Raw genomic sequence first — 22,921 nt, 5'->3', positions numbered from 1 at the left:
GTTATAAATAACAGAAACTGACTCTGTCTAACTTCTGTGAAAAGGAACTGATTGTCAGGCTACTGGGGAGCTTGTTGGTTCAAAGGGAAGGCCTAAGGACCAGGCTCAGGACAGACAGACAGCTCCAGAAGGAGCCAGAATCCTCTGACAGCCCAGCTCAGATGCTATAGCAAACATGGCTAAATTCCAAATGTTTCTTCCATCCTTACATTGCTCTGCCGCAAAATGACAGTGTCGGGGAGAATCCAATTAGATGTGCTTAGGGCTCGTGCCCCCCTCTTGGCTCCACCCCTGGCATCTGATGGAAGAATCTTCAAAAGGGGAGAAGCAATTTCCCACAAGGAAGGAAGGGAGGGTGTTTTTAGGAAGAGGGACTAACGACTAAGCACCCAAGAATGACAAACAGGAACCACAGCTCAGTCCTGCTATGATTAGTACCACTCCTGCCTAACGTTATGTATAATGCTCAGCTTTGCTCTATTCGTCAACATATCTCTCACTTTGTAAATTACACTGGCCCCGTTGGCCATCTCCAGTTCCAAAAGCTGATGGAAGTTTTTCCCTTTATCTATTATCGCCTAAAAAATACATAGGTCTACAGTCTGGTCCATCTTCTCCAGGCAGAGCCAGACCCTGTCTCTTTCCCCCAGAGACTCAAGAGTCCAGGGAACAAGCTCAGTTTTCTCCTCTCCCAATGAAGAAAGCCGGCCCTCTTCCTGTCTGCATGAATGGCTGCCACCATCGCAGCTGGCAGTCACGTGAGGCCACACCTTGAGGCTGGGACTGTGGATCAGCTGGGGCACGAGTGAGACCCAACCCAAAGGTGCATTTGCCTCTGCAAAATGCCGAGGTCCCCCGGTGTAGACCACATGTGCATGCTCCCAAGACTACCAGCCCCAGCCTGCACAGGGGAAACCACACTCCACACCCCGCTCACAGAGGGAAGGCTGTGTGCACGCACCCGGACCACTGTGAACGTGCAAGGCAGGCCCGAGGCCCTCTGGGCAGCCGCTGCCCCCCACCGCCCCGACCTGGCCTGCACTCAAAGAAGAGATCTCCTTGCGAACTGCCAAGGGCTCCGGGGAACTTACTCGACCTCAGTGGCCCTGGCCGATGAGCGACAGACACACCGAGCTCACCACCTCACTGCTGAGTTTCTCCAGGAAGTTATTCCAACCAGAGAACCAGAACGGGGTCGCCAAAGCTGGCCTCAGCGCTCTAACATGCTGTTTATGGAGGCTGTGAAATCTATCAAGCTTCAGTGTGTGCGGGAAGCGGTGGGCTCTGCGGGAGGCAGTGTGACGTGAAGAGGAGGCTGTAACCTCAGCCGGGAACACTAGTGTCTCCCTGGAAGTGGGAGGGGGCTGCTCGGGGGTGAGATACACAGCGGGTGGGGAGACGCTGGGCTCACAAGCAGCCTGCATCCTTCCCTGGGAGAGTGAACGTGTGGGGCTGGAGCCCGAGAGCTTCGGCAAGGACCCTCACCTCTCTAAGCCTCAGTTTCCTAATCTGTAAAACCAGGGCAAGGCCTGCCTTTAGTGTTTTGATCTGAGATAATGGATGAAAACTATCCAGCCCAGTGCCCGCACGTGGCAGGCCCTCAATGAAGGGCAGCTCTGCTTTTCTGAGATGCCAACGTTATATAGAGCAGTCCTTTCCACACTTGGAGATATCATGGCACAGTAAAATTTCAGAACACAGACTTTGCAGCACTCACACGGGATTGCCAATGTTTTATTTTGCCAGCTAAGGGCAATGAAGAAAACAACAACTACCATCTATGATGTGATAACCATAAAAATATTTTTAATACCAAAAAAATCAGAAAGGACAGGATCTTAGAATTAAAAAATCAGTCCTTTAGATGAAATATTTTTGGCTTTATGAAAAAATTACATCATCCTTATTTAGTTAATTTTGCTACAAAGTGAAAACAACTTCCTCCCAGCCCCTCCCAGCTCAGGAACCTGTGGCAGGAAGGAAAGGGTCTGGGCCCTGGAGCCAAATGGGACACAGTCTTCTCCCAGCTCCACTCCTTAACAACTGCATGACCTTTAGCAGGACCCTCTGGGTCTCACTTTCCTCCTTTACAAATAGGAAACAATAGCACCTCCTTAAATGAGAATGCATGTGAGGGGCAAAGCAGAGAGTTTGGTACACAGTAGGTGCTCATTAAACGCTAATACCAGACCCTCCCAAAATTTAAGAGGACTGGGTCATTTCCAGTTTTTGAGACTCTTAATATATTTTAAAAATGAAGGAACGCTAAGACAGGGTTGCCAAAATCATTCACATAATTTTAAAAATATTCAAATTAGAAAAAAATATCTGGAACACATCCACACGAATATACATCCAACGCATCCAATAAAAATACATGCATCTAACATGCGTGAGAGTGAGGTTGGAATGCTGCAGCCCCTTGGCCCCCTGTGACAGGCCCTGCTTAATTCCTTCCTAAGCCATGGTTCTCACGGATGACACACTCTGAGAAGACACCGATTTTATTCTCTTCTCTTTTGTTTTTTTTTCCTGACTGGAGTTCATGTGGAACATTTCTCCAGACATCCCTACCTTTAGTTCATAATTCTGAACATGCAAATTTTCTTGGAAATTTAGCTGGTGTCTTTTTTGCATCACTGGATCTCAATAGGTTTCAAAGGACTAAAATTGAGGGTTAGAAGGGAAGATAAATGGGTGCTGAAGTGGATGATTTAACTGAGGGACTCTAGGGCGGCCTGGAAAGGGGAATGGGTCTGTGCCCAAGGCCTCTGGGGGCGATCATGAAGGTGTATCAGCACTTGGCTGTGTGGGATTTTCCCAAGAGGCGTGTGTGTGCACGCGCGTGTGTGCGAGTGTGCGCGTGTGTGCACATTTGTGCATATGTGTGCATCTTCTCTCTCTACAGAAATTCAGATTTCCTGTTTCTTTGTTTATTGTTATCTCTGCCATTAGCATGTTAGCTCCATGAGAGCAGGGCCATGGATGTCTTGGCCACCTCTGTGTCTGTAGTGTTGAATACAGGTGTGGGCACATAGTAGGTGTTCAATGAACGTTTGCTCAGTAAGTGGCTGTATCACGGTTGTCTGCCTGCTCAGCACTCTGCCCTCTTAGATCTGGGAACAGAACCCCTTATATTGGGAGGATCAACCCTTTCCCCTTTCCTAACCAGATGGTTTCCTTGAGCCACAGGGATGGGCACACGGCTACTCAGAACCCCTTTCTTGTAATTGGAACTTTTTCTCTGGTGGCCAGGCTGGGAAGACATATAGCCAGGAGCTGCTGGCTGTTTTGGTTCCAGACTCAGGGAGAAAGATGCTCTGAAGTAATCAGGCTGACAGGCCAGGATGCAGAGGCAGGAATGAGAGTCAGAAGGTCAGGGAGAGTGATCCCAGCCGTCTCTGGATTCTGGCTCCTGTCAATCCTGACGTCCCCCCGCTTCCCCTGTGCCCGCTTTCTTGAGGCTCAGTTGGTCAGATTTTCTTTGAGTTATGTGAGTTACCCCCATATGCCTCCACTACATCCTCTTTTGTTTTGGTGAGGGGGAGGATAAGTGAGCAAGGGTTACTTTCTATTGCAATCAAAAGAGTTCTGACTAATCCAGTTCATTAAAGGTAAAAATTGACCAGAAGGTACAGTCAGGTGTTTGCTGACAGGTAAGACTCTGAAAGATCTCATGGACAGATGAAAGGTGGGACAGTAAGAAATGATGATGCTGGTGGTGGTGGTAGCTGACCTTTGAGTACTTTCCACGCGTCAGACACAAGACCAAGCATTTTGTGTGCATTATTTTGTTTAACTGTAACCACAAGTGCTATGAAGTAGGCTATCAGTTATTCCTGTCTCTACTTTATAGATGAGGAAACCAAACCTCTGAGAGGCTAGGTAACTTCTTCCAAGGTCCCACAGCTTGAAAGAGAAAGAGCTGGATGTTGTGTTAATTTCTGCTGTACAGCAAAGCGATTCACTTATACATATATATATATATACATTCTTTTTAAAAACATTCTTTTCCATTATGGTTTATCACAGGACATTGAATATAGTTCCCTATGCTCTACAGTAGGACCTTGTTTATCCATTCTATATATAATAGTTTGCATTTGCTAACCCCAAGCTCCCACTCCATCCCTCCCCCACCTCTCCCCCCCTCCTTGGCAACCACAAGGTTTTTAAGAGCTGGAATTTTTTTTTTTTTGTTTTTTTTTGCGGTACACGGGCCTCTTGCTGTTGTGGCCTCTCCCGCTGCGGAGCACGGGTTCCGGACGCGCAGGCTCAGCAGCCATGGCTCACGGGCCCAGCCGCTCCGCGGCACGTGGGATCCTCCCAGACCGGGGCACGAACCCGTGTCCCCTGCATCGGCAGGCGGACTCTCAACCACTGCGCCACCCGGGAAGCCCCATAAGAGCTGGACTTTTAATGCAGGTTTGCACGACTCCATATTTCCCTTCCATATCTCGTGCACATTTCCTCTTTCGCTTCTTTTTCTCCTCCTACTGCTCCAGTCTCTCATCCTCTCTCCATCTCTTGTCTGATGGCTTCACTCTTTCTTCTCCTTTCAGTGACCCTTCTCTGGCTCCTTTTAGCCCCATTCCTTTGACAGTACATGAGCACATATTTTAAGACCATGGCTTTTCAACTCTTTTCAAGTATGAAGATACCTTTTTAATGTTAAAAAAAATCTCTGTATAAGAGTCGCTGTGTGTCTATTGATAAAATGCCCACGCACAGGTAGATTCTCAGCTGGCTTGTAATTATTCTGCAACCTCTACGGTGGCACCCGCTACTTTAAAATATATGGGAGAATCCATATAACCATCCCTCTTACTGCTACCTGCTTGGTTTATTACAATATAGAAAAGGCTTATACATGCTACTGTAGAGCTCCTTTTTGCTAACCCTCTGCCTTCAGGCTACTAATTTCTTCTGAAATGCGGTCTTTTGGTCCCTTCTTTAATAGGTTTAATTATTTAAGAAGGCATGCACTATGATACTTACATTTTATATATCACCTCTTGATTATTCAGGAGCTGATTAATTCACAGACTGCCCAAGTCATGCCTTCTCTTTTCTATCACTATTTGTTTCATCATTCTATTTCTTATTAGCATATTTTAGCAAAAATGGACAGTGGAAGCGAGAAACCTCTCTGGTTACAAATTATGAATTCTGATACAGGATTTGGTTAAAGGAAGTTGAAATTCTTTCCCAAAGTACAAATTTCTTTAATTCATCAGGCACATTGATTCTCTTTGAGCTTTGTGAAGGCGGGAGTTGTTCTAGTTCACTGCTAATCCCCAGGGCTCAGCAAGGTGTCTGCCACATGGTAACTTAATAAAAAAATTGCAGAATGAATGAATAAAAGCTGAGTCATATAATAGGGGTAAACAAACTTTTTTCTAGGTGGGACATTGATTTATAGGAAACTAAGTAAAATACAAGACAACTTATTTTAGGACAGCGTGTCTTCAGACGGCACAGTATAAAAATGTGTAAATGACTGTGTTAAAAATTAACAACAGAAGATATATAGTTCTAATTTAAAAACAGAAAATGTTCCACAGTGCTATCTTTTTCCATTGATGGAAAAAGGGATAGAGAGAAACACTTAGGTTTCTAAGATGAGAGTTGGTTCTGTTATATTAGGCATTAAATAAACATAATCACCCTCAACATGCTAAAAATTGAGCATTTAGAATGTGCCAGATGCTGTTATAAGCACTTCATATGTCTTATCTCATTTGTCTTCACCACAGCCTTGGAAGTATTATTGTCTGAAAGTCATCATAAAGTTACCAGTGTCCCCTGAAAATTTCTTTAGCTCTCTAGCTTTTTGAACCAAGAATGAAGTTTTCCTCTTTTTAATTCCTAGTTTTAAATTAAAGATTTATTTCCCCATGAAATGTTAGATATGTTCCAAAGATTGACTTGGATTTTAGATACTTTGAGATATGTTATTTCACTAGCTCTTGCCTTTTGACATTCATGAATTGTATGGAAAGGAAACTTTTATAATGACACTTGCCATATGTTTCAAAGTTTTCCTAATTTGTGGAGGCAAAATGGTTTGTGTGTGGGTGGGGATGCAGTGGGGGAAGGACAGCGTTCAGCCTCTGGGTCTGTTCCAAGGCTCTGGTGCTGTCCAGGAATCAGGGGCTGAAATGGCTTAACCAAGGCCTTCCCGGGCCAGCCAGATGGAACAATGAGCGATGGGGGGATGGAGGAATGCAGCCTTGGCTATAGCCTGGTGCATCCACAGCTTCCCAGAATAGGGAAACAACTTCAAAAGATACTAAAGGAACTAGAATTATGGCCCATCTTATTTGGAGGGAATTGGGGGAAATGGCTAGCTTACTTCTCCCTCCTTCTTCTTCCGTAATTTGCTTTGGCTTGGAGGGAAGAATATGGACAACAGATGACTGATGGAAAAGTTTATGTTAAGAAAAACACAAAGAAACGAAACAAGGCTGCTGGCACTTGTAGCTAGTGGTGCATTTTACTGCCTCTCTGAGGTGTTAGACAGGAACCGGGAAGAACCAGGACTGGAGGCTCAATAGTGTTGTCAGTTCCTTGGGACTACTCAGTCAACAAACAATTATTGTGGTTTAATGAAAGGGAAATGAACACAGGGAACTTGGCTGTAATAAGAGAAGATCTAACGTGTGACATCATAGAGAGATTCCAGACGGGGAAAAAGCTTTATGACCGCAACCTCAGATCAAATTCAGTGTTTTAAGAAACTGGAAAACTGAAATATTCACTGGGGAGATGAGCCTGATAAGTGTGCTGAACATGGACTGAGTTTCTCCTCTAGAGCTCATATGACACGCTGCCCTGTTACTTCCACATGCGCCTTATCTCCATTACGACTAAGATGGCTTGAAGGAAGGGTCTGTATTCTTGTATCTGCCAGAGCACACAGCTATGCACGTGGCAGGTAGGCATACGTAGGATTTGTTTATTGATTTGACTGAGGTTGCTCTCAAGACTAAAGTCCTTGAATCAATTGCTTCTGAGTATAGCTAATGCTTATTATTGTCATTAACCCCCTTACCTAAGACCCTCTATCCATCCTTGAGACTCCTACCTATCTCACTTCATTCATTTATTGAACTCTATGTGTTAGGCGCTGTAGGTGCACAGACGAAAAAGAGAAAGTTCCTGCCTTTAGGAGTCCGCAATCTAAAGTGAGAGGGCAAATTTTAAGAAGAATTCTTGATCAGAGTATATATACAGAATGTTTACTGTTTAATTGAATACCATTATGGTATTTCTTTGGTTTGAGTTTCCTTTTCAATCTGATCCAGCTAGCAAAAACTCCTGCAGAAACATAGGTTAACACTAATCACAGATCGTCAACCGCTCTTATATATCCTTAAGAATCTTTCCTCTGATTAGGCAGCCACAGGATCTCCTTTGGGGCTAGGACGGTTAAGCTCTCGTCTGCGACACAGTACCAGATAGGGTGCTTGCTCTAGCAGGTAAAGGGGCTGCCTTGTCCAAATTTACATATCATTAGTTTTGGCATTAGATGAGAAAACTAGGTCTAGAAAACAATGGGGAGAGGAGGATTTATTGAAGGTATGCAAGGTGCTCCCAGAACTGAAGGAGAGGTGCAGGAGACCCATAGGTTTAGGGACCTCAAAGGTACAGGAACCATGGCCTTGATGCCCCTAGAATTCTCTCTTCTTCTTTCTGGGTGTAACCTTTATTCTCTCAGCTTCCTCCATGGGATGGGGGATGGGGACATGTCTGTGGTAGTACTGTAATATAGTCTTGCAACTCATGATCCAAGAGCAAAGGTAGAGCTTTCCTTAGATTCAGGATGAAAAATCTCAGATCAAGAAGCTGATTGGACAGTCTTAGGTCACAGAGAACCCCAGACTAATCCCTAGTGGCCAAAAGGATACTTTGGCAGCCCCAAAGGATCCTGTGATTAGAACAGTTCGCCAAAGGAGAAGGAATGTTCTTCCCAAAAGAAGGAATGAAGAGAGTGTGGAGGTTCAAAGAGAAGATTCTGCTGCCCTATTCTGATGATTCCACCAATGCAATGCTGCTCTCCAGAGTAGCTCCCAACCAGGTAGACTCATTAGCCTGCTCATCCTACCACTGCCCACTCGTGGCCAGCAAACAGGGTGACCAAAACACTAGGGCATGTCAAAGGATACTGGGTAGCTGCCCATGACTTCATATGGCTGTAATCCTATAAACAACATGGAAAGATGGCTGCTGAGGCGGAAGGGGTCCTTTTGGATGTGCACAGTCACACATTTCCTTGGCTGACATAACCAAACACCAGTGACCTTATATGGTATCATCTACACTGGAAACGGACTTTAATCTTGACTTTCCCATGTTCCTCCATTGAGGCACAGTCCAAGGGTCTGGCCTGGCTACTTGAGTGCATGTGGCTTATTGCACAAGCTTCTCTCCCCATAAACACACATCCTTATACTTCTCCATTTCACACCCAAGTGTCCCATGCTATAGAAATGTTTCTATTTTGCAAAAAGTAAATTAAAGCATCTCTGAAGAGATAAGGAAGAGAATCTCTTAAATACTACTTCTTTCAACTGCACATACCCTCCCAAGTCTTCTTGGTAATAGAAAAATAAGTTTTGGAGATCCTAAACCTACTGACAACCCCAGACTTATGTTTCCATCCATATGATAGATTGCTGAAGGACCTTATCACTACAAAACAAGTAGGTCCCAGATAAAACATATCTTTAATATATTACTGGGTACAAACTTAAGGGAAATCTCCACAAATTACCCCATCCCACAGAAAAGTGAGCCAAAACTAGATCTGGCAGCAATGAGTGGTAAACAAATAGGTTGAACTGGCAGCATGGTGGAGATGCTGAACCCTAGAATCCTACATTAAATCCTAAATTAACCCTTGGAGAGACCTATAGTGTTCCCAGGTTAGTAGGACCGCCAGGCCCTCGGCAGAGATAACTACAAATCCTCTCTGGTAAAAAGCATTTCCATTTTAGGGCCACAGATTTCCCACATTTTAAGATCAAGCAAATATACTAAGAAGGGAAGCCACTCCAAATAAGCATAAGAAAAAAACAAAAAGCTAAGAACACATTAAACCCCCAAGGACTGTAGATATCAGAACTGTCAAATACAGAATATATCTATGTAAGAAATGTTTAACGGAACAAAGAATGAAATAAATGAGTAAGCAACAAGACACTATCAGAAATGACTGGGGAGATTTGCAAAAGGATATGAAACTCCTAGAAATGAGAAACAGTTTTTGAAATTAAAACTCAACAGTTTGGATGCAACTGAAGGAAGAATTAGTGAACTGGAAGATATACCCGGAAAGTTACCCAGGATGCAGCATCACAGAGAGACAGGAGATGAATAAAATGAAGAAGGTTAAGAGATTTGGAGGCTAGCATGAGAAAACTTGACATGTCTGAGTGAAGTCCTATAAGGAGTGAGTAGAGAGAAGGGACAGAGTTTTAAAATGATGATGGCTGAGAACCATTAAGAGCTGATGAGAGACATGAATCCTCAGACTCAGGAAGCACATGCTGGGTTAAAAAAAAGACCCATATCAATACATATAGTAGTGAAACTGCAAAATCCAAAAGACAAAAAAGAGAGGCAAGAGACAGACCACCTACAAAGGAGTGACATTACTAGTGATTGGCATCTTAGCAACAAGTGACAGAGGAATAAAAACTGTCAGCCTAAAATTTTTGAATGCAGAAAAATTATCTTTCAAGAATGGAGATACAATAAATATATTTTTAGATTAAACAACAACTGAGAGATTTTACCAGCAACTGGCATTCAGTAAGAACAGCTAAAAGAGGTATGCTGGGAAGAAGAAAAATGATAGGAAGGTCTTTCTGAGATGTAAGAAGAAAAATGAGCAAATAAGATGGTAAAAATGGATAGTAATAAAAACACTGCTTTTAGATAAAAACAATAACAATAATTATAACTTACAGGGTTTGCAAAGGGCAAGACTAAAGTACTATATGTATACCAGGAAATGGTGTTCAGAGTTAAAGAGTACTAAAATTCCTGTATTGTTATAGAAAGGGGTTGATAATTTTAGAGTTTGTTAGGTTAAAAATGTACCATAGGGGCTTCCCTGGTGGCGCAGTGGTTGAGAGTCCGCCTGCTGATGCAGGGGACATGGGTTCGTGCCCCGGTCTGGGAAGATCCCACATGCTGCAGAGCAGCTGGGCCCGTGAGCCATGGCCGCTGAGCCTGCTTATCCGGAGCCTGTGCTCCGCAATGGGAGAGGCCACAAAAGTGAGAGGCCCGTGTACCGCAAAAAAAAGAAAAAAAAAAAAAAAAAAATGTACCATAAAATTTCAAAGGGAACCACTAAAAGTACAGAAGTAGAGGGTATAAATCTCAAATCAGTAGAGGCAAAAAATGAAATTTCAAAAACAAGAATCTTTACCTCACAACCAAAAAAAAAAAAAAGAGAAGCCCCTAAATCAATCAATTTTTAAAAAGCAAGAAAGAAAAAGAAAAGAAGCATTGAAAGCTTGGAAATTAAAAAAAATAAGATAATAGAAACAAGTTTAAACATATCAATGTTCCCATTAAATGGAATGGACTAACCTCATTAGTAACAGGACAGCAGGACGGACATGGTTAAACAGTTGAAAAAAACATAAGCCACACTTATGCCACACTTATGCTGCATACAAGAAACATACCTAAAACATAGGGGCTTTGGAGAGTTCAAAGCAAAAGTATGGAAAAAAGATATTCCTGTCAAATATTAACAAAAGGAAAGATGGAGTGGCTATAAGAACATCAGACCAAAAGCATAATTAGCGATGGCTGGGGTCACTTCATAATGATAATGGCTTTCATGCACCAGGAAAATATAAGAATTCTTAAGACACTGCAATATATACAAATAACAAATCATTATGTTGTATACCTGAAACTAATATAATGGTATTTGTCAATTATATCTCAATTTAAAAAAAAGAATTCTAAAATTGCATCTAATAAAGCAGCCTCAACATATACACAACAACACAGAACCACAGAAAGGAATGGACTACCGTTACGACTGGAACAACACAATTAACAAACCTAATTTAATGGGCACATATAGAATAACAGTTCCGCCTCTCACCATCTCTGTGACTCTCAGCAGATCTCTGGGCCTTGATTTCCTCATCTGCAAAATGGGGATAACCCTGTCTACAGTGCTTTCATCAAATCTAAAATATCATCAGGGATCAGACACCATTTTTTTATGTATCTTTAGAGAAAAAAACCCTGCCAATTAAATGCAAGCTGCCAGTTGTAGGTCACATCCCAATTTTAGAGATGTTAAAATCACTAGGGTAGGGGATTAAGAGGTACAAACTACTATATATAAAATAAGCTACAAGGATATGTTGTACAGCACAGGAAACGTAGCCAATATATAATAACTATAAATGGAGTATAATCTATAAAAATTTTAAATCACTGTGTTGTACACCCAACACTAATACATAACATTGTAAATCAACTATATGTCGATAAAAAATGTGTGACTTAGACTCAATTAAATACTACACATCGTATGGACCGCTGTGATGGTTTAAAGTGAGATGATGGAAGTAAAATACAAGACATTGCTTCTGCCCTCCAGCCCTTCACAAGTTTAGTCTGCAAACAGGTGAAGGTAAACGAGGGGAGAGCATGTAAAAATCTGAAGTGGGGAATGTTTGCTTTTAGCTTCTTCACATCCTTGAATGCTTTCTTAGATACCTGCGCCTCAAAAGTAACTGATTCCTCAGAGGGAAAATTAAGTCAAAACCATAGCATTCTTGAAAGAAAGTGACTCACCAGGTCAGTAGCACTGGGGAGAAGGGGTGTATGAGGAAAAACACAAGAGAGGGAGGCAGGGGTCAGATTGGACCCCCAGAGCAGAAGTGATTCCAGGAGTGGAAATAGCACCTGTTCCGGAGGGAAGTGTGAGGTGAGCTTGGGAGAAGGAAGGGGAGGAGGAGGGAGGGGGGAGAGGAAGAAGGCCTGAGGCCTGTGAGGGTGGGGTGGAGGGTTGGTCTGGGCTCCTGCCTGCTGTGGGCCTGAACCTTGGGGAGCCTGGTGTGGGACGCAGTGGACAAGGAAGACCTTCCATCCAGCCCACCGCTTAAAAAAATGGGAGAAGAGAGTTTAAAGCAAAGTGACTGGAGACAGGGCATACATCTACTTTCTGCACGGATGAAAAATTCAGACTAAAAGTAGCTTTGCCGTTTTCAGCAAAGGCAATTTTAGTGTCTTAATTATATTACTATTTTGGAGCAGCTTTTTTTAAATACTCTTCAATACTCTGTGAAAATCAGTCTTTTGTTAAAATGCTTTAAAAAAATTAATTTAAAAACAAACAAACAACAAAATCCAAATAAGCCTAAAGTTCTCTTCAACATGGAGAGGCCGCTGCCCCCTTGTTAAATAGACCTAACCTATCCTTCCTGTGACCACCCAAATGCCCCTCCAAGGCCTTTGTGATTCTCAGCCAGAAGTGCTCTCCACCTGCTCTGACCTCTCGGAATGTTTGCATCTCCCCAGGGGCACAAGTCACTTATGACCTCACCCAAGTGAGTGTGTTTGCCTCAGCAATGACAGTGAGATCTTTAAAAGTTCTGAACCCCTCTCCCCACCTCCAACCACCCATGGTACCAGGTGTCACACAGCGAGCTGCAGGGTGAATTAATGTGGATGGCCACCTAGGAATGAAGTGTGATGTAAGGGCTTCTTTCCAAAACCGAACCTGTTCTTAGGGGAATGTCACTGAATAAAAATAATACTTCTGTTGGGGATGTATTTCTTTTAAATATATTCTTTTATTCTTCTAAATAATATGTTTGTGGGTGGTGTATTTCTTTTATTGCTGTGAAATTAGTAAAATAATACTATTAAAATCTTCGGAGGTAACGGCCATCATCTCTCTGAGAAATGTCGCCAAGCACCTGACCTTTACCTAATGTATTAGTTTCATATTGCTGCTGTAACAAATCACCTCAAACCTAGTGGCATAAAACAATACAAGTTGATTATCTGACACTTCTGTCACAAGTCCAACGCTGGTCTGTGCTGAAATCAAGGTGTTGGCAGAGCTGCATTCCCTTCAAGAAGCTCTAGGGGGCTTCCCTGGTGGCACAGTGGTTGAGAGTCCGCCTGTCGATGCAGGGGACACGGGTTCGTGCCCCGGTCCGGGAAGATCCCACATACCGTGGAGTGGCTGGGCCCGTGAGCCATGGCCACTGAGCCTGCGCGTCCGGAGCCTGTGCTCCACAATGGGAGAGGCCACAACAGTGAGAGGCCCGCGTACCGCAAACAAACAAACAAACAAAAAGAAGCTCTAGGGATAAATCTATTTCCTTACCTTTTCCAGCTCCTAGAGGCCATTCACATTCCTTGTCTTGGGGCCACTCCCTCCATGGCCACTCTCACATCAGATCACTATGACCTCCTCTTCTGCCTCTCTTTTTCTACGTTTAAGGACTGTGACTACATTGGGCCCACTCAGATAATCCAGGATAATGTCCCTATCTTGAGGTCCTTAACTTAATCACCTTTGTGGAGTCCCTTTTGCCGTGCAAGGTCACATGTTCATGATTCTGGGGTGTAGGACATGAGCATCTTTAGAAGGCCATTATTCTGCCTACCATACCTCCTGACACCTTGCTGTGTGTGTGTGTGTGTGTGTGTGTGTGTGTGTGTGTGTGTGTGTGTGAGACCAGGGTAACGACATAGGGGCCTCAGTCCTTTGAGCTGTCAGGAGAATCTGTGACTTGAGGTGGGGAGTGGCATTTTTGCCCATTGCTTCTGGCTGCCCAGGGCTGGGGAGAAGGAGGTTCAGATGTAGCCTTGAGATGTCTCTCAAAAACCTGTCATGCACTACTTAGTAACCCTTTTATAAAAGTTTTAAGAATGGGTTTAAAAGCCCTGGCTCCTGCTCCAGCTCCTGTCTTATTAGTATTCAAAATCAGGGGCAGGGCTTCCCTGGTGGTGCAGTGGTTGAGAGTCCACCTGCCGATGCAGGGGACACAGGTTCGTGCCCCGGTCTGGGAAGATCCCACATGCCGTGGAGCGGCTGGGCCCGTGAGCCATGGCCACTGAGCCTGCGCATCCGGAGCCTGTGCTCTGCAACGGGAGAGGTCACAACAGTGAGAGGCCCGCGTACCGCAAAAAAAAAAAAAAAAAATCAGGGGCAGTCCATGCTTAACCATAGCAGAAGAGCTGGCACCCTGCAATCATTCTTCCATGATACCGAGGACAATGAATCTTAGGGTTAAGGGTGAACCATTTAAGAAATATATTTTTGCAGAGGAAGCTTTAGAGGAAGTCTTTTTAGCAGTTTGAATCAGAGTATTGAAGTTCCTCAATCCAGTTTTTAACAGCAGCAGCTTCTTTTACAGATGTAGAATAGGACTTCCCCTCCCCCCCGCTTCTTTATTACATCTAAATTGATAAAGTTCAGACCCTGGAGCCTATGTGGCAGTACACACAGTAGATGTTTGAATAGCTGTTGATATCAATAATCCCCCAAATTACCCTTTATTTCTAGGCTATGAATACATAGAAGAAGATTGAGATTGGTAACACTGGCAATATCTATTAAGGTATAAAATGTACATATCATTCCCAGCATTTCCACTTCTTGGTATCATCCCAGAGAAACATCCACATATGTGTGTAAGGATGTGCAGTACAGCATTGTCTGCAATGGTCACAGATTAGCGACAGCTTAAATGTCACTTGAGGAGTGTCAAAACAAATGTGGCACATCCACACTAAGTAACTTAAAAAATAGGTTAGATCCATGTTCGAACAATGAATATGTTACACTGAGAAAAGCAAGCTCTGGAACAATGTGTATCAGTTTGATTCCTCTTGAAATTACATATTTTTAAAAAATATATATGTAACATAGAAATTTTCAGAAGTATAAGCACTAAACTGGAAACAATTGTTATTCTGGAAGGGGACTGGGATGAGCTTAGAGTAGGGATGGGAAGTTGGTAAAGATGGATTTTTACTTTCATCTATATTGTGTGGATTTGTTTTTTTTTTTGAGGTATGCGGGCCTCTCACTGTTGTGGCCTCTCCCGTTGCGGAGCACAGGCTCCGGACGCGCAGGCTCAGCGGCCATGGCTCACGGGCCCAGCCGCTCTGCGGCATGTGGGATCTTCCCGGACTGGGGCACGAACCCACGTCCCCTGCATCGGCAGACGGACTCTCAACCACTGCGCCACCAGGGAAGCCCCGTGTGTGGATTTTTTTGCAATAAAACATTTGTGTTATCAAAATGTAAAAGGTATTTTAAATTAAAAAAAGAGAAATTGATATAATCTAACTTTTTAAGTTGTCAAAACTGATGATCAAATCTATTAGAACGTCATATTGATATTTTACAAAACAGCTAAGACTGAAAGTTCAAAAGTACTTTTCCTATTTTGTTGGAAGTATGTGTGTGTATGTATATGTACTGTATATATTCATATTTACTACATACACCTAAATATTTGTACATGGATACTACATCTACCTACTATGTCTATCTATACACACTATATACATCTATATATACTGCATATATCTATATATGCTGGTAATAAAATGCATAAATGCTGCTTTGGTTTAATCATAGATAAATATCTCATTCTTTATCATTGTTCTTATTACTTATAATGGCAAAAATATCTCCTATATGATTATGATTAATCTGGTAACTGAATACTGTTTGCCTTTAAAATAATTCAATTAATTTTAGTAAATTAAAAAAGTTTTCTGACATAGTTGCAAAATTAAGAAAAAATGAAACGCTGGTTTACAATACGTAGCATCTCTTTAAAAGAAACCCTTCCAAGTGTGAAGAATGTGTTAAGGTTTTATCAAGTGAATGCTCTTTGTGTAGAAAAACTGATCTAAATCATGATTTAAACTTTAGAACCACTACAATCTTTCCATTTGGGCAAAACTTCTTGGAAACTGACAGGGTAGAGGGGTTATTTCAGACCTCTGGGGATATCCCAGGAAACAAAATCTCCTCTAAAGGAATTGTGCAAGATTGACACCAACAGGGATTCCTTTCCAGACTGCGTGAGACTGTAGATTGGGTGTTTAGTGCCACTGAGAAAAGGAGAAGCCACCAGGCTTTTTATTTACCCAGGGAACCCGTCTCGAAGATATTCAATGGTCTGTGCCTGCGCCGACGTCTCCTGGGGGTGATCAAATCCTCCCCCTCACCCCGCAAAGAGGAGACTGTACCCAGACCCGCGATCATGCACCTGCCGGTTAACAGATCAGCCCTCCACATGCAGAGGCACTCGCCCAGCTGTGTCGGAGGATCAGAGCCGGCCCTCTCCCTCCCCCACCCCTGCGGAGCAAAGGGCGGTCATTTTCTGCTCCTCCCAGAGTCAGAAGTGTGCACATGCCTTCCATCACAATTAACTTAAGACTCTGAAACAACACAAACTCACCCACAACACGCTCAAAATCAATGCCATCAATACCCAGAAGGAGGATACCAAAAAGGCAAAACAAAACAAATCTATTCAGAGAGTAAATACTCAAAGCAACAGGGCTGGAGTCAGACACACTACAAGGTCAACAAATCCAAGGCTAGTTCAAGTGCGGGCATTTTTATAAACTGAAGAGCTGCCCAATATCCCAGGGGTCAGAAACGCAAAGGCCTTCAGGTGCCAGCTCATGGAAAGGTCTATAAGATAATAGAGAGTGGGCCTGTCAGGAGCTGGACTGCAGGGGCCCCAGGTAAAGGCATTCACATTCAATTTTTAAAAATTTCAATTCCTGCTGTGTGATTCCTAAACAGAGTCTACCATCAAACAGAGTTAAATATGGGTGTAGGGTGGATAAAACTGAATAAAGGTCAAAGTCAGATATGTTGCCAAGGAGTCCACAGGGCATGAAAGGCAGGGCAGTGATCCTAGCTATCATTATTTGAAAGGGTAGTGACCACTTGGTTTAAATCTTCAAAGGTAACAGCAAAACAAAAGTTAAAAGAAATGGCTTACTAAGCTCGAATATGGGGGATTCAGATTAGTCACATAGATTCTTGACATAAGTAACTGAGCTGGATTACGAAAAGATTGCACACATTCCCTTGGAAGGCTCTAAATAAAGGGAGCCTCCAAAAACAATAGGTGTGACCTTATTGGAAGGCAAGGGGTGGACCGAATGACCTGCCAAGGTCCTGATTTAAATATGTCTGTATAGTCAGCCCCTGGTTATCCAGCCCAAAGAAGAAGACAGTGACAAATCATCCTAAGCTGAAGATAATAAAAAGTTATATTTGCCTTTGGAATGTATTTTGGTACTTAAATTAGAACGTGTCTTTCTGATGCTCTGAGAATTCACAATGCGTCAATAACAGCCACAAAGGAGGCCTGACCTGGAGCTGGGAGGCTGCCCAATTTCGCCATCCTGTCCTCTATGTAAATCTCCCTCTTTGCTGGTGGTGAGCAATGTCATCTTTTAGAAGAACACCTGGCAGCCCAAGTTTTCTCAGACAGGGGCTGCCTGGCTCAGCCCTTCGCTGGGAGAAGAGACAAGGGCCTTTCCCTGGTCTCTGGCTGATTCAGAATAAAGACCCAGGATGGTCTGGTTCTTGCTTCTAGAGGATGACTCCGAAGTGCTACAGGCCCCACAGGAAGCAGCAAGCTAGACAAGGTTTAGACATCTACTCTAAACTGCCTACGAATGCTGGTCTAGCTACTCTGCCACAGAAGACACAAAAGCAAATTTCTTGAGTTCCTTGGAAGAGAAAGAGAAAAAGGCTTCACTGAAAAGGAAGGTGAAATGCATGCCCAGCACTGGGAAAGCAAGAAGCTGGGTGCTCAGGAGATGCAGTAACAATCCCCTGCCCCTCAAAGGATGGGTGGGATGGAAATCTGAGCTTGCCACCCATCGTCCAAGATGAAAGGAGAACCTGGTCATCATTGTGGGGGCCCAGGAGGAGGGAAAGGTAGGAAGAAGGGAAGCTGCCTCACTGTTCTCTGTCCTCTGTCAGCTCCCAGTGCTTACCAGAGGGAGGCTGGTGTCATCTGGCAGGAGGCAGGGCCAACTAGAACATCTCAGAAGTGCGTCGCCGCCCCTTACCCAGAGACCCTGGCAAGAGCAGCACAGGCTCCAGGAAGCAGGATTTGGCCAGGAAGGCTTCTCTTGGCCTCAGAGAGTGACTGGACGGTCACAGAACAGAACACAGACAAGCTGCTTGGCTCCGGCCCTGCACAGGTCACCCCGGCAATAAGGGTCATTACAACCATCCCTATTTCCCCCTTTTCTATCACACTCTTTAGTTTTCCTTCTGAAGTCCCAGACAGTGCTGTCTAATTTAAATGTGGCTGTATAATATTAGAATGAAATAAAATGAAAAATCCAGTTCCTTGGTCACAGTAGCCACATCTCAAGTGCTCAACAGCCACACGTGGCCAGTGGACACCATATTGGACAGAACCAAGATAGAACTTCTACGTCATCGTAGAAAGTTCTATCTGTCAGCACACTAATCTAGACTTCCATGAGATCTAGAATCTAGGAACTTCTACTCTTCATGGTGTACAAGAAAAGAATAAATGAAAGAAGAAATGCACTTACAAAGTATCTTTTCTATACATCATCAGCACTAATCCTCACCACTGCCCTGTATGGTAGGCAGGGGTAGATTTCAACATGCCCATTTTACAGATGAGGAAAGTGGGGGCTGTGTAGTTAAGTAACTTGCACAAGGCTCACAACTATTGGATGACACAGGATTAAAACCAGGTTTTCCAATGCCAAAGTCAGTGGTTTCTACTGTTACATGCAACTGCTACAAATAATGTTACTTGCCCTTTACTTTGTTCACTGCTGCCATAAAAGCTCCAGCCTTCTAGAATGAGGTTGATAGGGCCCTGGAGTGTATTTATTGATTGGCTGGTTTTTGAAGTGATAACTAAACTTTGTACAATGTAGTTTAGCAGCTCTATAGTTAGGGAGCCGTGGGGTTCAAATCCTGACTCATCCACTTACTATTTACTTGATAGAGGGCGAGTCACTCACCATCTCTGAATCCTAATTTCCTTTTCTTGTATATTTAGTGCATAGTGTTGTCAGGACGATTAAATAAGACAGTGCGTGGAAAGGCTTAGCACAGTGCCTGGCACATATTAGTGCTCCATAAATAAGGATTATCAATGGTGACTGGCAGAATTTACAATGCACTCACGTGCAACAGCGATTGACGCTTCACGATAGGGGGGCGTCTTGCTATCTCCATTTCTGCAGGTGATTCATCTGAATCTCGGTGCATAAGGGGCTGACTCAAGGTCATGCAACTAGAAAGCTGTAGATCTAAGGCATGAACTCAAGCTATTTGGACTCCAAATCTTTTCTTGATACACAATGTTGCGTCTCAGGAGAGAAGGGACCGGGGGCGCCGAGGCATGGTTTAGAGGAAGTTTAACTGTCCTTCTTCATCGCCAACTTCCCCCCTTCTCTGAAACAGGCAATTCATGTTTTCTGAGTCTTGTGTAAAATGCTGTGCAAAGGCAGCTTTGAGCATCCCCTTCTACCATAATTGTCACCCTTAAATCCCTCGTATATAGAGATTCCAGTGTCTCACTGGTGAGGAAGTAACACCTGCAGAACCAAGGAGGCCAAAATATGAACAGAGTGCCTTGAAGCAGGGCATTCAAATCTTCTCCCTGGAAAGCCTGTGGATTAAGCACTTTTCTTCCAATCTACCCTCCATCCCAACTCACTGCTACAGCAAAAAGGCAAGGACACAGCCTACCAGAACCCAGCTGAGTCCGGCCAAGACCCAAGTGCATGAGAATGTGTGTTGTTGCAAGCCCCTGGGCTTTTGGAGCTATTTGTTATCTGGCCCTATTACAGCAAAAGCTGACTAATGTATCTGTCAAACCCAGGGCGGGAGGTACTTACCCTGCCACGACAATCTCAAAGTCCCCGTCGTGGTCCACATCAGTCACCGCCACTCCATAGTTGAGCTGGGTGGGGTTGCTGTCATAGTCAGGGGGCAGGACTGAGTTGGTGACGGCCGTGAACATGGGTTCAGCGCGCAGGGACCCCTCAGTCAGGGGCAGAAACCACAGCAGCAGCAGGAACAGAAACATCTGGAACATCTGAAACCAAAAGTTACAAATGTTAGGTGCAGCAGTACCTTTCTTCCCTGTTCCTGGAGGGCTTGGCAACTCCTAGGCTGCCACTTTTCCACAAGACCTGTCCCGACTATGCTCTTTAAAACTGCAACCTGTCCCCATCATGTCAGGTCACCCTTGTCCTGCTCTGCCTTTTCTTTTTCTACAGCACCTATCACTTTATAACATGCTGGATGACTTCCTCATTCATCATGTTTTGTTATTTAGTGTCTGTCTCCCTCAGCCAGAACATAAGCTCCACCAGGGCAAGGCTCTCTGTTTTGTTCATGTATGCATTCAAAGCCAAGGACAGTGTCTGGCACAAAAGAGGCACTCAGTACATATTTAGGGAGGGAGGGAGGAAGGAAAGGAAGGAAGGGAGGGAGGGAGGGAGGAAGGAAGGAAGGAAGGAAGGAAGGAAGGAAGGAAGGAAAGGGAGGGAGGGAGGGAGGGAGGAAGGAAGGAAGGAAAGGGAGGGAGGGAGGGAGGGAGGAAGGAAGGAAGGAAAGGGAGGGAGGGAGGGAGGGAGGGAGGGAAGGAAGAAATGGTAGAGTATAAACACATGGGCATCTCCCATCCTCTGGGAGAAAGGCTGGGAGAATGAAGAAAACAACAGATCTCAGACAGTCCAGGGGTGGGTGAGAGCCCCATGAGGGTCCATGTCTAGAACAATAGTAGAGGCAGTAAAGGATTATCCTTCTGTGGGACCTACCCCAGAGGCAGCCTGGAGGGAATCTGTGACTTGGAAGGTTCCCCTGCCAAGGTCCCTCCCTAGGGCAGCTGGCCGTCGCCTCCAGACCAGGAAGCAGTCAGTTATGGAATGTATTCCAGCAGGATCTGGCGAGCGGCACATCCTTCACTTGGAGAAATTAAACCACTGTGTGTGTTTTATTATAAATTAATTATGTATAATCCATTGTATAATTCATTATTGTATCTCTAACATAACTCAGGGTGTTGCCAAACAGCCTGGAGCTGCGAGAGCTGGTGGCAGGCACGCAGGAGACAGATGAGAGTGGCCAAGGAGGTGGAAGAACTCCATCCTTCCCTGACGTGAGCCAGGGAGACACTGAGAACGCTACAGATAGCACCACCCCGAGCTGCTGCCCGCAGGCTTAGAATCAGAAGGCTGAGAGTGTTCCAAAGGCTCCCCTGGAACAAGGCCCACAAGGCCTGCACAGGCAGCCCCGCAGGCAAGGCGGTGCCTTCCTGCCTACAGAGGGCGGCACACCTCTTCCTGATGGAACTTTTCCTGCTGGCTTGTCAGTGTGGCTGGCAGCCAAGAGCAAGGCTGAGTGAGGCTGATGTCTTAATGAAGAGAAGACCTGAAGACTGACTCCCCAGATGGAGACAGACATTCCTGCCAGCAAAGGAGCCTGCTCCAGTTCAGGACCGAGACACCAAAAGGAAGGGCCCAGGCACTGTCTACGGAGCCAAACGTGATTCAGAAGCCTTCCTAATGCCTCGCTGGGGAGGCTGGAGAGAGACGCGGGGCAGGGCTCTAACTGCAGGGCAGAAACTAACCTCAGCGAGCCTTCCTGGGAAGAAAGTTCTCGTAGCGTGCTTAGAGGGCACACGCTGGGTGCTGCACTATCAGAATGAGGTCAGTCCCAATTACAGAGATGTCTGAGCACAACAGCAACATCTACTGGGCTGTCTAGTCGCTAAAGGCAAACACATCACTCCGAGAGTTCTGCAACTTGGCAAGAAGTTTGGTTGCATAAAGGAAACTCATAATTGGATTAATGAGCAGCTGGGGTGGGGTGGGGGAATGAGAAGCTAAAGAGTATTTAACAACCAGGTTAGCCATGCTGAAATGTAGCGTGATCTGAAGGTCACAGGACTTTTCAAGGTATGAATTCTATTGTAGGGATGGCAGATGAGTTTCAACTTGACAGAAAAAACTGACTGGCAGTGGCTTGAAAGAGTACTGTGATCAGCTTACAACATTTGCAATCAATGGGCATGAAGGAAAGACTGGTATTGGGCCTGCATTCTAGAAGCTATTAAGTTCCTCCCAGGCACTACTACACTTGCAGTTTGGGTCACTGCCACCAGGGAGGCAGGACCTATTAGGGTAATATAAGCATCTGGTAGAAGTTTTCTAACGAAGGCCACGAGGGGCAAGAACCGTGATCCAGCCTCTTGATTTTTACCTGTGTTTGAAAAGTAGAACTTTTAATTAAAGGAGACATCTGAAAGAAATAGCTCCTCTGTGTTATCCAGTTCCAGATAAATAACCTAAAGCAAGATTAAACAGAAATAATACACCTGTGGGATGACCTCTGTTTTGCTTGGTGACCTTGAACAAGTCACAGCCTTGCCGGGTCCGAGCTTGATTCTCCAAAATGAGGGTCTGGGAGATCTCTAAAGGTCCTTTCCGGCTCTAAAATTCTATGATGAATTAAAGGATTCCTTTTAGAAGCAGACCTTCGGCAGTTTTTCTTCCCAGCTTCTTCTATAAACTTCAGACCAACCTGTGTGGTTTTCCTTTCTGAGCATATTAAACATATTTTGAGCAAAACAGCTATTCAGCAGAGCTCTGTAGCAGTTCCCTTGCAGGGGCCAAGCCCAGACAGGAACGTGCCACCATTAGTGTGGAACTGGATGCACTAGGCACGAGCAGACCAGTGGACGGCCTCCCCCCGGGGGGGTGGGCTGAGAGTGGAGCAGGGAGAGCAATTCCTTTATATTTCATTCTTCTGACATGCCAAAGGCTCCCAGGGCTGCTCAGCAGCAGCTGAAAGTTAGAGGGTTAGCCGAGG

General features: G+C 44.5%; 1 protein-coding gene across 6 annotated transcripts in view; it reads right to left on the bottom strand.

The window, feature by feature from the left end:
• The window catches only part of CRTAC1 (cartilage acidic protein 1), a 156,102-nt gene that overhangs the window by 117,683 nt on the left and 15,498 nt on the right, over positions 1 to 22,921 (bottom strand). For all 6 annotated transcript variants that reach the window (XM_033841951.2, XM_073794103.1, XM_073794102.1 and 3 more), the window contains exon 2: positions 19,942 to 20,141. In XM_033841951.2, coding sequence (XP_033697842.1) covers positions 19,942 to 20,141 — 200 coding nt within the window. The remainder of the gene's footprint in view (positions 1 to 19,941; positions 20,142 to 22,921) is intronic.

This window comes from Tursiops truncatus, chromosome 16, assembly GCF_011762595.2.
Source record: "Tursiops truncatus isolate mTurTru1 chromosome 16, mTurTru1.mat.Y, whole genome shotgun sequence".
In the NCBI taxonomy this organism is placed as follows: domain Eukaryota; kingdom Metazoa; phylum Chordata; class Mammalia; order Artiodactyla; family Delphinidae; genus Tursiops; species Tursiops truncatus.
Note: the sequence above shows the minus strand (reverse complement) of the source record. Positions and strands in the feature narration are given on the sequence as shown.